General features: G+C 42.0%; 5 protein-coding genes and 2 pseudogenes across 5 annotated transcripts; all 7 read right to left on the reverse strand.

Moving 5' to 3' along the window:
* Positions 1-2125: 2125 nt before the first annotated feature.
* Positions 2126-5129, reverse strand: LOC122330799 (piggyBac transposable element-derived protein 4-like). The gene is made up of 2 exons (XM_043228115.1): positions 4359-5129; positions 2126-3912 (listed from the first exon to the last, which is right to left on the reverse strand). The coding sequence occupies exons 1-2, from the start codon at positions 4607-4609 to the stop codon at positions 2343-2345; spliced, it is 1821 nt and encodes a 606-aa protein (XP_043084050.1). The 5' UTR covers positions 4610-5129; the 3' UTR covers positions 2126-2342.
* Positions 5130-5139: 10 nt separating this feature from the next.
* On the reverse strand, positions 5140-5698 carry LOC122330840 (histone H2A). Its single transcript, XM_043228173.1, has one exon. It carries the CDS (start codon positions 5551-5553, stop codon positions 5167-5169), a length of 387 nt encoding a protein of 128 aa, XP_043084108.1. The 5' UTR covers positions 5554-5698; the 3' UTR covers positions 5140-5166.
* Positions 5699-6135: 437 nt separating this feature from the next.
* Positions 6136-6564, reverse strand: LOC122330863 (histone H2B-like). Its single transcript, XM_043228197.1, has one exon. The coding sequence runs from the start codon at positions 6558-6560 to the stop codon at positions 6183-6185; it is 378 nt and encodes a 125-aa protein (XP_043084132.1). The 5' UTR covers positions 6561-6564; the 3' UTR covers positions 6136-6182.
* Positions 6565-7443: 879 nt separating this feature from the next.
* LOC122331288 lies at positions 7444-14101 on the reverse strand (annotated as a pseudogene).
* On the reverse strand, positions 10120-10520 carry LOC122330852 (annotated as a pseudogene).
* Positions 11113-11883, reverse strand: LOC122330826 (histone H1). The gene is given in 2 exon segments (XM_043228162.1): positions 11113-11288; positions 11291-11883. Coding segments are annotated over 2 exon segments (618 nt in total). The 5' UTR covers positions 11733-11883.
* Positions 12572-13134, reverse strand: LOC122330861 (histone H2B 1/2-like). Its single transcript, XM_043228195.1, has one exon. The coding sequence runs from the start codon at positions 13111-13113 to the stop codon at positions 12736-12738; it is 378 nt and encodes a 125-aa protein (XP_043084130.1). The 5' UTR covers positions 13114-13134; the 3' UTR covers positions 12572-12735.
* Positions 14102-14477: the final 376 nt, after the last annotated feature.

The raw sequence follows: 14477 nt of genomic DNA on the forward strand, positions 1-14477 counted from the left end.
AAGGTGAGGAAGGTCTGGTCAGATACAGTGAGATTCAACGTGGATATGTCAATGGGTATAGCTTTACGGTTATTCTTGCTTAAACAGTAACAAAGGCTTTTTGGTATACTGAGAGTTGCTTCCAAAATTCAGTGTATTATATTGTATACTTATATCGTACACTGTCTTTTTAAGGTAATTGCATTACAATATTACATTCTCTAAATTGCAATGCGTCTCACTACTTTTAGTTACTTCAGGAGGGCATCACCAAAATATCCACAGGAGTATGAGTATGCATTCTAAAAGGCCAAAATGTCGTTTATTGCTGCTCATTATACATTCAGCCCACAGTAATTTCAATATAAGCACTTATCAAAAGTGTACTGTTGTGATTCGGCATAACACAAAAACTCGGTTTGGAAGATGAATTAATGATGTACTCGATCATTATATAGGTGAATTTTGAACACACAAAAAATATAACATAGTGCTGCTTTAAGCCAATGAGCATTTTGTTGTGGTCTGTGACTGCATCAGAACTGTACTGCAAACGAATCCCTTTAACACGCAGGCCTATTTTGAGCTTCTGGTAGGATACTTGGACATTTTCAATCTGGCAACACTGTACATACATGCATATCGCCGTTTTGTTTCTAATAAAGCAACTTTATTAATTATATAAGATTTCTAAACATTATGCACTTTTTTTTTTCCAAAGATAGTCCTGTTATTTTATTATGCTTTAAAGGAAAGTGCATCGTATTTTGCTCTATGCGCCCTCTTCTTGCCTCAGGAGATAAACCAAAAGTAAATTTTCCCTCTAATATAAATTACTTCTTATATTACAATATAATTAGAATATTGACAATACTAAAGTACAACATTCAAACTCTGTTTTTCTCGTGTAAGTGACTTTGGATAAAAGCATCTGCTTAAATTACTACTTATTTGTGCTGAAAAGTATGCGCACACACACACTGACCGGCCACTTTATTAGGTACACCTGTCCAACTGCTCGTTAATACAGATTTCTAATCAGCCAATCACATGGTATGCATTTAGGCATATAGACATGGTCAAGACGATCTGCTGCAGTTCAACCCGAGCATCAGAATGGGGAAGAAAGGTGATTTAAGTGACTTTGAACGTGGCATGGTTGTTGGTGCCAGACAGGCTGGTCTGAGTATTTCAGAAACTCCTGATCTACTGGGATTTTCACGCACAACCATCTCTAGGGTTTACAGAGAATGGTCAGAAAAAGAGAAAATATCCAGTGAGCGGCAGGCCTGTGGGCGCAAATGCCTTGTTGATGTCAGAGGTCAGAGGAGAACGGCCAGACTGGTTCGAGCTGATAGAAAGGTGACAGTAACTCAAATAACCACTCGTTACAATCGAGGTATGCAGAAGACCATCTTTGAACGCATATCACTTCGAACCTTGAGGCGGACGAGCTATAGCAGCAGAAGCCTACACCGGGTGCCACTCCTTTCAGGTAAGAACAGGAAATTTGAGGCTACAATTCACACAGGCTCACCAAAACTGGACAATAGAAGATTGGAAAAACCTGGTCTGATGAGTCTCGATTTCTGCTGCGACATTCGAATGGTAGGGTCAGAATTTGGCGTCAACAACATGAAAGCATGGATCCCTCCTGCCTAGTAACGTCAATGGTTCATGCTGTTGCTGGTGGTGTAATGGTGTGAGGGATATTTTCTTGGTACACTTTGGGCCCAATGGTACCGATTGAGTCCACAGTGTACCCATCTTCCGATGGCAACTTCCAGCAGGATAACGCCCCCATGTCAAAGCGTGAATCATCTCAGACTGGTTTCTTCAACATGACAATGAGTTCACTGTGCTCAAATGGCCTCCAGTCACCAGATCTCAACCCAATAGAGCTTTGGGATGTGGTGGAACGGGAGATTCGCATCATGAATGTGCAGCTGACATATCTGCAGCAACTGCATGATGCTATCATGTCAATATGGACCAAAATCTGAGGAATGTTTCCAGTACATTGCTGAATCTATGCCACAAAAGATTAAGGCAGTTCTGAAGGCAAAATGGGGTCCCATCCGGTACTAGTAAGGTGTACCTAATAAGGTGGCTGGTTAGTGTGTGTGTGTGTATGTGTGTATACACACATATAATAAATATGCACACATATTCATACATATTTTGCACACTGCATCAGGAAAAAATAAAAATAAAAACCTTTTTTAAACAGACATGTTCTCTTTCTGAACATTTTTGGCCTTCAATTTCACTTTGTTTTTCCCCAAGAATACTACTGCCTCAGCTTTGCCAAGATTATTTATTAAATTTGCATCTGTCATGACATTTTTTGCAATTTTAACAAATCACAGATTTTTGTGCCATTGCTGGAAACAGTTTCTATTTAACTGAAGACACAAGTGAACGTTGCAAGCCTGGCATTTCCAAGGCGTTTGTTGCTTCTTTCCAAGCACGGCTTTGCAATGCACACAGATCCGGCGACCGACAGTAGCGATTCTTCTGACGACTGTAGTCGGTTTAGCTCCTGGAATTGGCACATGGTCTGTACTAAACTGTTTCGGTGCTGCTTTCTGTGACACGCCACAGAGCTCTGCGATAAGCTCTTCCATGAACTGATCGTGAGTCATGTTGCCCTGAAGTTCTTTGTGCAATACGAAAGCGTTGTTGGTGGCAATATCCAAGAAGTGTAGGAAGATTTTTCTGTACCACTTCATGGTTTTGTGCTGTGTAGCGTAATACTGCAGCAGCTGATCAGACAGGTCAACACCCCCCATGTGCTGGTTGTATGCAGTCACAGGCGCAGGACACGGAAAAGACTTCGCCTTCCACGTATGTCGTGCTTTGATTTTTCTTTGCACACGCTCTCCTGAAAAGGCAGCATGGATGGTAGAACAAACAGACGCCACTTGCAAGTCCATCCACTTCACACACACAAGAGGACCGTCCCGAATCCACCTAATGGATCCCCTGCTGGAGTTTCTGTTCAGTGAATTAGCTGCAGTTTTCGGGAAGCCCTTCCTCTGGTCTCTGTATGCCCCACAAGCACCAAACTTCAGAGCTAACAAGTCTGCGAAGAGCTTACGGCTTGTGAAAAAATCATCCATGTACACATGATACCCAGAGCCCAAAGCTTTACGGTCCAGGAGAGACATCACAGCATCATACGAAATCCCGCGGTCTGTGGGTAAACTGTTCTTGCTCGTGTAGACGGAGAAGTCCACAGTATATCCATTTGATGAATCTGAAAGGATGAAAAACTTCAACTTTGTCAGCTTGGCTTTCATGTGCGCTGTCACTTCTCTCTTTGCTTTACAGGCCACAAATTTTTCATTAACGACTAGATTTCTTCTAGGATGATAGAAGGCTTTGCACGCAAGACGGATAGTGTTCATGAGGGGTTTGATCCTGAACAGATGGTCAGGTTGGGCTGTGCTCCTCTTTCTGTCGTTCTCTTCATCTACATCTGGGTTACTCATGTGTACATTCCATGAAATGATGCGGTATCTGTCCTTTGACATAACTGTGGCTGGAAAAGGCAGAGAGAAAGGACTGTCCTGTCTCCAGTAGTCAGAGATGGAGCTCATCTTCACCGTAGCCATGTAGAACACGAGTCCGATGTAGCGGTAAAACTCATCCACACTGACATCTGTCCACTTGTACTTGCGGCCCTTTAGAGCTGCCCTGGCAGCCTGAGCATTTGTGTTGTGGCACAGGTTTTCCACAATGCTTTCTGTGAAAAATAGTTTGAAAAGACTTATGGGAGAGTGTGATTCAGCAGTAGATAACAGAGGCCCAGGTTCTCGAGCAGGAATGAATCTCAGAGTCTGTGAAACCTGGTCAACATCAGTCTCTGCTTTCCACGAAAGTGTCCTGGCTCTCTTTGCGGCAGGTGTCTGTTCACTGTCATTCTCACATCTGCAAAGAAAGCAGGCAAAATGTGAGCATGGTGACAACAGGATCGCAACGGCATCATCAATCTATTGTGTCAACCACTCGTTAAAACAAGCCATTTAGAAAAATAATATACATACTTATATATACACACATCCACACACAAGTCAATAGGTTAAAACATAAATAAAGCCAACTTAGTGATTTAATTTAATTTTCTCATTATTATACAAAATCTATAAATCTTATTGTTCTCCCAACTACATCTAAAAAATGGCAAATCTGTCATCACCGTGATTTTGTTTTCCATTGATGTTTAAGATTAAATGTGACTTTTATATAAAATCTTTATAAACAATAACAATCACTTTTTTTGTGTTTGTTTTAATACAGTAATTGATTAGCGTAATGTATTTGATTACAAACCAGAAACATCTTGGTTTTTTACTGTAGGAAAAACAAAGACTTACTCGTTGCAAATCGCATCATTGGCTTTATCAGATCGCTCCTTAACATACATGCTTTCATCTTCCAAATCTTCGTCGTCTTCTGAAGAAAAAGCAAACTCTTCCTCACTGTCCGTGGTGGTCTGAAGAGCTTCCTCGCGCGCGTGCGCCATCGCGTTGAAATGAGTCTCCTTACGGGCTGCTTTGGTGGCGAGCTGCTTCCTCGGGGCTTTACCACCGGTGGACTTACGAGCGGTCTGCTTGGTTCTTGCCATTGCTGCAACTTACTATTTCTTCCTCGGTGCCGCGGAAAAAAAACAAAGTTCATTTTCATTAAGCCCCTTGCTTTCAAAAGCAATTGATACACGCTTATGACGTCATAAAGGTACAGCGGTTTGTGATTGGCTGCTTTGTGACCTCAGACCGCTATCCAATGACCGAGTAGCTTCTGTTTTCAAACTGGTCTGTTTGGGCTTCCCGCTAAAAAAAATGCTTTGTTCCGCTTATTGCTTTTGAAATGTTATTTTAAGTGAAACGGATATATACGTTTAATTTAAACAATGTAATAACATGACAAAACACTAAATTCACAAAACCTTTTCCTGATAAACCTATCCATGTATCATATAATGAACAAAAATATTCTTCACATGCTCAAGAACACTGTTTTATGTATTTTAGCGTGGTTTCATTTTGGGTTAAAATAGTTAAAGTAATAGCTGGTGATTAAGTACAAAGTTGTTGGTTGTGGATTAAGAGAAAAAGGCTCTCCAATAGAGAAGATGGGTGGCTCTTAAAAGAGCCGTTGAATTTTAGAAACAAATTAGAATGTTTATTTGGTCTTGGCGGGTTTCTCGGTCTTCTTGGGCAGCAGCACGGCCTGGATGTTGGGCAGCACGCCGCCCTGAGCGATGGTCACTCCGCCCAGGAGTTTGTTCAGCTCCTCGTCGTTACGCACCGCCAGCTGCAGGTGACGGGGGATGATACGGGTCTTCTTGTTGTCCCGAGCGGCGTTTCCGGCCAACTCCAGGATCTCAGCGGTCAGGTACTCGAGCACAGCGGCCAGATAAACCGGAGCACCGGCACCGACGCGCTCGGCGTAGTTTCCTTTGCGGAGAAGTCTGTGAACACGACCGACCGGGAACTGAAGTCCTGCTCTGGAGGAGCGAGTCTTAGCCTTTGCTCTGGCCTTACCACCGGTTTTACCTCGTCCACTCATGATGATGTTCGTAAACCGCTTGTTTCTACAGACGGATGCAGAAATAATACCGCTAAAACTCAACAGTCAGCTTTTAAGAGAGCGTGCTCCTCTTCTATTGGTTAGAGTCGATGACAGTCGTAAACCAATCACTGCTCGTCCTCCAAATTCTAAACCCCTCGTCCTTTTGCCTGTTTCTTTATTCACTGTTGAGCACAGCGATGAATGGTTTATTATAGACATGCGTTTAAAATTTGAAACCTAAAAATGTTCATATTTCTTTCGATAAGACATTATGAACAGTATTTCATAGTCCTAATTTAGAGAAACGTCTTAGCATACTAAAGTATATAGTATATTCAAATACTACAATATAATGGTTTCCTTAAACAGTTTGAGAATTATTGCTTCAGACTGTATTTATTAACTACACCTTATTAGGGACACTCAAGTCCTTGGGTTTAATGTCACACGTAAAGCTCTACTATCATGAGAACAGCTTTCTTAATGAACATTCATTTATGTAGATTTAATGTAAACACCTCATCTGCAAGAGACGTTATAATATACTGTGTATATCAAGCTCTTTAAACGACAAGGTGGGTGGCTCTTAAAAGAGCCTTTGGGTTTTGTGGAGTTGAAGCAGAGCTCTACTTGGAGCTGGTGTACTTGGTCACAGCCTTGGTTCCCTCAGACACGGCGTGTTTGGCCAGTTCTCCGGGCAGCAGCAGACGCACGGCGGTCTGGATCTCTCTCGAGGTGATGGTGGAGCGCTTGTTGTAGTGAGCGAGACGAGACGCTTCACCGGCGATGCGCTCGAAGATGTCGTTGACGAAAGAGTTCATGATCCCCATCGCCTTGGAAGAGATCCCGGTGTCGGGATGAACCTGCTTCAGTACTTTGTACACGTAGATAGCATAGCTCTCCTTCCTGCTCTTTCTGCGCTTCTTTCCTCCTTTACCGGCGGCGGTTTTAGTGACGGCCTTCTTGGAGCCTTTCTTAGGAGCGGACTTGGCTGGTTCAGGCATGTTCGCTGACGAAGATCAACCCAAACGTCTATATTAACAAGAATCAATAGCGATTGAATGCTGCTAATCAGGCATATAAGTACTCTATTGTATCGACTCGCTATGCTAATATTCTATTGGCTGGAGGTGTGGTATGTCAGCTGACAGGCTGTGTTATCTGCAGACGAAACCCAAAAATATTTTGTATGTGATTGGACAACTCAAATATCACGAGCACCAATCACAGGCGATGAAAAAAAATTCCACCCACCGCACCCACTCAGGTTGGCTCTGAACCAATTTCGGCTTTTTATTAAGGTCAAATGTAATAAAACAGCGTAAATTGGTTTTTAAACATGCATATAATGCGGCTGAAAGTCCCTACCGTGCATTTTAATTATTTTTATGTTAAAATAACAAAACATTATGAAATGCATTCTTTTTGAAAAGTTGTGGCTCTTTTTATTTCTGTGTCACGGACGTGCTCAACCTCCGAACCCGAAATGCGTCATAGTCAGAGCGTATTTCCATGGCGGTGACGGTCTTTCTTTTGGCGTGCTCGGTGTAGGTCACTGCATCACGGTATCACGTTCTGGAAATACCTAAGCAAACCAATCAAACACATTTAAATGGAACACTACCAGTTCTGGCGGGTTATGATTGGACGTTATCACGAAGAACTTTACGGTTTAAATCCTGAGTTTATTTGGTATCCTTTGCCTCTTTCCAGACAATATGTAACGCTTTCCAAGTAACGTTCACGTATGCTTATAATTGTTTTCTATTAGCTAGTTCAAAACCAACAACACTTGACATCAACTCTTTAGTTAAAGTGAGGAAGTGTGGGTGGCTCTTAAAACAATATCTGTCCTTTGGGTTTTTTAAAGTAAAGTCACGGACGCGTTTAACCTCCTAAGCCGTACAGAGTGCGTCCCCAATCGTTTCAGAGCGTAAATTTGTTACGTCCATGGCGGTGACGGTCTTTCTTTTGGCGTGCTCGGTGTAGGTCACTGCATCACGGATCACGTTCTCCAGAAACACCTTCAGCACACCGCTTAAAAGTCTCCTCGTAGATCAGACCGGATATACGCTTGACTCAAGCCGCGGCGAGCGAGACGACGGATGGCGGGTTTATAAAATTTCTGCCTTTCCCTGGATGTTATCACGAAGAACTTTACGGTGACGCTTAGCGCCTCCTTTTCCGAGTCCTTTACCTCCTTTGCCTCTTCCAGACATGATTACAACGCTTTCCGTAAGTACGTAAACGAATGCGTTATAAGAGCTTCAGAAAGTCATTTTACATTTGCGTACAGGACCTCACGGAAACCAACCCGCGTCACTTGACGCGCACTCCCCAACCCCAGTTAAAGCAGGAATTCATAAGCTTTAACCTCAAACTTCAATCTAACAATATCTGTCCTGTTTTTGTTAATGAAGACTGGTTTTAAAGTAACTAATAATTATTTTAAAATGTATTGGGAGTAAAATCATACATAATATTTATATCTTTTGTCTCCTACGGTACTGAAATGTTCACACTTTCCAATCTGTTACACTGTTTAAGTTTAAATTTGTTATAACGATTTTTGTCCTATTATTTTGATGTTTTTTCCTTGTATTGTTCTGTTATCCGTTGGAGTAGAGACATATATTTCAAGCTTTGGCAATATCGTACGTTTGCAGTCATGCAAATAAAGCAATTTTAAATTGAATTGAAATGTCCAATTCATGTGGATGTCTTAAAATCTTTCTCCGACTTAAAAAACTTACATATATATAAAATCCATTGATTTCTGGCAGATATGGTCACCTTTTGGCACTAATAAAAGAACCTCCCTTGATTTTCCATTTGATCATTTCCTGTACTTGTTAATGTTTTTAACTGACCCCACTTATTTAAGATGTGTAACATTTTCTGACATTTTAGTTTGTTGTTAATGAAATATATAGTGCAATATTATAATGTTGGGCCATTGTGGTAGGAGAATTTCAGTGATTTATTAACTGTCTGGAAAAATCTACAGAAGATCTAAGGGCTTATTTGCAGGGTATACCACTTACATAGCTCCATAATAGCAGCCTATAAATAGTTAGTTACAAAAATATGTTTGATCAAACCTTTTTACTGGTATTGACAATATCTATCTCTGTTCATAGCTATGTTCAATTCTCATAGTTTCCTAAAGGTTTTATTAATGCTCCGTTCTTATGAAAACTTTAGTCACTGTTGTTAGATGACCATATCTTCTGACATAAACCTTCAGATATACTTCAGTAGTGTATGATGGGACTGCATCATATTGTCCATTATTATAAAATTACAACACTGACATAAGCTCAAAGCTTTAATCAACATTACCTTAGTCTTAAACTCAATCTTCTGAGCCAATCCAATAATAAGGTGACTTTAAATATTTAATGTTTATTAACTTTCTCATTTTATGTATTTTGCCCCTAAAACATTTTTATATTTGAGAAAAGGGTCATAATTCTAACAATTTTCCTTATATTTATTTATTAATTTCTACTTATACTTGATGTTATAGCGGTAGTTCTCTTTCAGTGCGATTTCGGTGGCTCTTAAAAGAGCCTTTGGGGTTTAAAGAATTGATTTTGGTCATTTAAGCGCGCTCTCCACGGATGCGGCGGGCCAGCTGGATGTCTTTGGGCATGATGGTGACTCTCTTGGCGTGGATGGCGCACAGGTTGGTGTCCTCAAACAGACCGACCAAATAAGCCTCGCTGGCCTCCTGCAGGGCCATGACAGCGGAGCTCTGGAAGCGCAGGTCCGTCTTGAAGTCCTGAGCGATTTCTCGCACCAGACGCTGGAAGGGCAGCTTGCGGATCAGCAGCTCGGTGGACTTCTGATAGCGACGGATCTCTCTCAGAGCCACGGTGCCGGGCCTGTAACGATGAGGCTTTTTGACTCCGCCGGTAGCCGGAGCGCTCTTACGGGCGGCTTTAGTGGCGAGCTGCTTCCTCGGGGCTTTACCACCGGTGGACTTACGAGCCGTCTGCTTGGTTCTTGCCATCTTCTTGTTCTCAGATTAACTTCGCTTTTCCAGCAGCAGCTCTTATTTTAAACCGTCCTTTCTCACAGTGGGCGGTGCTTCACTTGAAGTATTTGATTGGCTGTTGTGTTTACATCGCAGCGTGACGTGACCAATGACAGTCCGTTTCTGGTTTTCGAAAGAGCAGCGGTATCCTGCGCTTCCCGCTCAAATGATCTCTATTCAGTGTACATTTTTCCCCTTTAACTCTATTGTTCATCAGAGCTATGTTCGAAAAATATATATTTTTATTTACCATAAATGTTTTAAGCAGGGTTTTTGTCTTCCTAATGCAGCAAAACACGTTCGGTCCTTTATGGTTTCATTTTATGACCTTTCTTACACTTTGTTTTGTTCATAAAGGCTCATAGTTCGTCTTATTGATGCCACTCATGTCTATCAAGACCAACGCAAAACGCGTGTATTGTGGACGTATGACTCAACGTAAAAAATAACTGATCAAATGCACCATATGACACAAATCGCTCTTATTAGTAAAAGTGGGTGGCTCTGAAAAGAGCCTTTGTGTGTTTCGTGTGGTCGTGTTTATTTGGTCTTGGCGGGTTTCTCGGTCTTCTTGGGCAGCAGCACGGCCTGGATGTTGGGCAGCACGCCGCCCTGAGCGATGGTCACTCCGCCCAGGAGTTTGTTCAGCTCCTCGTCGTTACGCACCGCCAGCTGCAGGTGACGGGGATGATACGGGTCTTCTTGTTGTCCCGAGCGGCGTTTCCGGCCAACTCCAGGATCTCAGCGGTCAGGTACTCGAGCACAGCGGCCAGATAAACCGAGCACCGGCACCGACGCGCTCGGCGTAGTTTCCTTTGCGGAGAAGTCTGTGAACACGACCGACCGGGAACTGAAGCCCTGCTCTGGAGGAGCGAGTCTTAGCCTTTGCTCTGGCCTTACCACCGGTTTTACCTCGTCCACTCATTTTCAAAAAGCGTAATACTAAAAAGACTGAAATAACCAACCGGGCGATCAGTATTTAAGAGAGACTGCTCTTCGTCTATTGGTCAGAGTCTGTTACAGCTGCAAACCAATCACTGCAAGCCCCTCCAAAACTCCAACTTCAAACTCCTCCTCTTTTCTGTTATTCTTTCTAATCAGTTTTAAGACGAATTGAACGGGAAAAATAAAAAAAAAAAAATTGCTTTTGTAAGTAAATCAGATCTGATGTTTGCTTTTAAAGTGAGAATAGTTTCAATTGTTTTAGCAATCAGTTCCGTTCAGATATTTAATATGCTAATGTGAATATGAATTATCAATGTTTTCGATTAAGTAATATTCTAAGACAAAACAGACTTCTTCCCAAATAACAGCATTTCGTTGAAGACACGGTGTAGTCATCCATAGATTTATACATAAAATATTGCACTGTATTAATACCAAGATAAAAAAATTAATCCCCAAAAAGCATTAACTATAATTATAATTAATTAAAGTGTTGCTCTTTAATTGTAACAAGTGGGTGGCTCTGAAAAGAGCCGTTTTGTTTTGGAAAGAAAAAGCACAAAAACAGAAACTTATTTCTTCTTGGGAGCTGCCTTTTTAGGTTTGGCTGCTTTGGGCTTCGCCGTCTTGGGTTTGGCCGCCTTGGTCTTCTTGGGGCTCTTGGCCGCTTTCTTAGCAGCTGCAGGCTTCTTCGCTTTCTTGGGGCTCTTAACTGCTTTCTTGGCGGCTGCAGGCTTCTTCGCCTTTTGGGGCTCTTTGTCGCCTTCTTCGCAGCGGCGGCCGGTTTCTTCACCTTCTTGGGCGATTTCTTGACGGCGGGTTTCTTGGCCGCGGGCTTCTTTGCTTTCGCGGGAGTTTTCTTGGCGGGCTTCTTCTTGGTCTCGGCCTGCTTCTTGTTGAGCTTGAAGGAGCCGGAGGCGCCGGTACCTTTGGTCTGAACCAGGGTGCCGTTGGTCACCAAACTCTTGACGGCGAGCTTGACGCGGGAGTTGTTCTTCTCCACGTCGTAGCCGCCCGCAGAAAGAGCCTTCTTCAGCGCGGCGAGGGACACGCCGCTCCTCTCCTTGGAGGCGGACACGGTCTTGACGATGAGGTCTCTGACGCTCGGGCCCGCTTTCTTGGGCTTAGACGCCGGTTTCTTTTTGGGAGCTTTAGCCGGCGGAGCGGCAGCAGCTGGAGCGGTTTCAGCCATGTCTCTGAGTAGATAGTGTTCACACGTCGATAGACAGAAAACAATGAAGTGCTGCGGAGCGGCGCCGCGAGACTTAACTGTCACATGAGAACCGTGTAGACTCAACACCCAGCTCAACAGAACTAGCCTCAGAGAATATGTTTGAACAAGAAGTAAAACAAAAATGTATCGAAACATCTTTGAAGTTTAGAAACCAGATGTTAATGTTTTCTTGGGGTTTACATATACATTATATATACATATACATATACATACAATTATGTTAGTATATATATGTATCACTTTTATATTTAAATATGTATTTAGAATACAATTCATTCATGTGCTGGCATTATTTTCAGCATAATTACTGTCTCACGAAAACATAATATGCTGCGAATCATACTAGAAGAGTATATATTTTTTTCTGGCTAGATATCTTTAATTTATTTTTCTAACATTTGAAGTTGGACCACATTACCTTTTTATTTGATGGATATATATATATATATATATATATATATATATATATATATATATATATATATATATATATATGATGGTTTAATGATTATTATCTTTATTACTTTTTAGTACCGTTATTTAAAGACCACGTGTACCATTTTTGTCACCGGACTTACCTTTTTTAGCAGTATTGATTTTTATATAAAATAATTTCTCATTTTTTCAGCCCATGTACTCAGATTTACAGAAAAGTAATAATGCAAGAAATAAGGATATTATGTTAGAGTTTCCAAACAAAAAGTCTGCAATCTCTTTTTAATGCAACCATTTATTTGTTTGTATTTCTTTAACAATTAGGTCATGTAATTGACTAATTGAAAACGTGGATGGAATCGTGAGGAAAACAAAACCAAAATTTTAATATCCGAAAACACAGTGGACTAATGGGACTTTCTTGTAATAAAGAACTGCTTCATATCATGGTTTTGGATGCTCTTTAAGTGATAAGATGGGTGGCTCTTAAAATAGCCTTTGGGTTTTGTGGAGTTGAAGCAGAGCTCTACTTGGAGCTGGTGTACTTGGTGACAGCCTTGGTTCCCTCAGACACGGCGTGTTTGGCCAGTTCTCCGGGCAGCAGCAGACGCACGGCGGTCTGGATCTCTCTCGAGGTGATGGTGGAGCGCTTGTTGTAGTGAGCGAGACGAGACGCTTCACCGGCGATGCGCTCGAAGATGTCGTTGACGAAAGAGTTCATGATCCCCATCGCCTTGGAAGAGATCCCGGTGTCGGGATGAACCTGCTTCAGTACTTTGTACACGTAGATAGCATAGCTCTCCTTCCTGGTCTTTCTGCGCTTCTTTCCTCCTTTACCGGCGGCGGTCTTAGTGACGGCCTTCTTGGAGCCTTTCTTAGGAGCGGACTTGGCTGGTTCAGGCATGATGCAAATGCAAACGAATCAATAGCGAGAATGAGTCAGACATATTTATTTATCGACTCCTCTATGCTAATTTTCAAGGAGGTGTAGTATGTTCTGATTGTGTGTTATCCTAGACGAAACCCAAATACTTGTATGTGATTGGACAACTCAAAGTATCACGAGCACCAATCACAGGCGATGAATTGAAAGCTCCACCCACCGCATGTGAATAGGTTGGCTCTGAACCAATTTCCCGCTCTTTTTGTTAAAATGTAACAAGAACAAAAATTGGTCTCAAACATAATATAATGCGGCTTGATAATCAATTCAAAGAAAATCTGAACAAAAGAAAGCAACGAATTATTTCACTTCTGCTCAAACCGAAATACCTTGATCACCTGGTTTTATTTTTCTTGTTAAGCACTGTTAGGTTCATAAAAATGTTAGGTAAAGCATTAAAACAGAACACTACCAAGTCGTATTATAATTGGCCATGGCTTAAGAAGTTTGAGGGTGGTTTAAGAGTGTATTCTGTGAGTAATATTTACTCCTGCAACACGGTTTCAGTATTTTCTATAATTGTTTTCTTTCACTAGTTCAATAATACGACATCAACTCTTTATGTGACAGTGTGGGTGGCTCTTAAAAGAGCCTTTGGGGTTTTTGTGTATCACGGACGTGTTTAACCTCCGAAACCGTACAGAGTGCGTCCCTGTCGTTTCAGAGCGTACACGACGTCCATGGCGGTGACGGTCTTTCTCTTGGCGTGCTCGGTGTAGGTCACTGCATCACGGATCACGTTCTCCAGAAACACCTTCAGCACACCGCGGGTCTCCTCGTAGATCAGACCGGAGATACGCTTGACTCCGCCGCGGCGAGCGAGACGACGGATGGCGGGTTTAGTGATTCCCTGGATGTTATCACGAAGAACTTTACGGTGACGCTTAGCGCCTCCTTTTCCGAGTCCTTTACCGCCTTTGCCTCTTCCAGACATGATTACAGAGCTTCAAGTTTCTACGCTTTATAAAATACAATGTCGTGGGCAAAGAGCTTTATAGTAGTCTACAGGACCTAACTGAAACACACACGCGCCATCTCTTTTTTCCTCTTTCTCTTTCTCTCTCTCTCTCATACCGCCACCTACTGTACAGGGGGAGTAACACCAGTGATTTATTTTCGTCAGTTAGCGTAGAATGTAACATCACAGAAAAGCACATATTACTACACCGTAGGAAGCGAGGAGAGGAACAGACTAAAGCAAAAAAACGCCAGGCAGGGAAAAAATATTGAAGTTATACAAAAACTGTTATTATAGAATTCCTATAGATATCAGGATATACTATAGGATCCATCATATTTAATTTTTTTTCAGCCCTGTAAAAGTA

This window comes from Puntigrus tetrazona, chromosome 25, assembly GCF_018831695.1.
Source record: "Puntigrus tetrazona isolate hp1 chromosome 25, ASM1883169v1, whole genome shotgun sequence".
Taxonomy (NCBI): domain Eukaryota; kingdom Metazoa; phylum Chordata; class Actinopteri; order Cypriniformes; family Cyprinidae; genus Puntigrus; species Puntigrus tetrazona.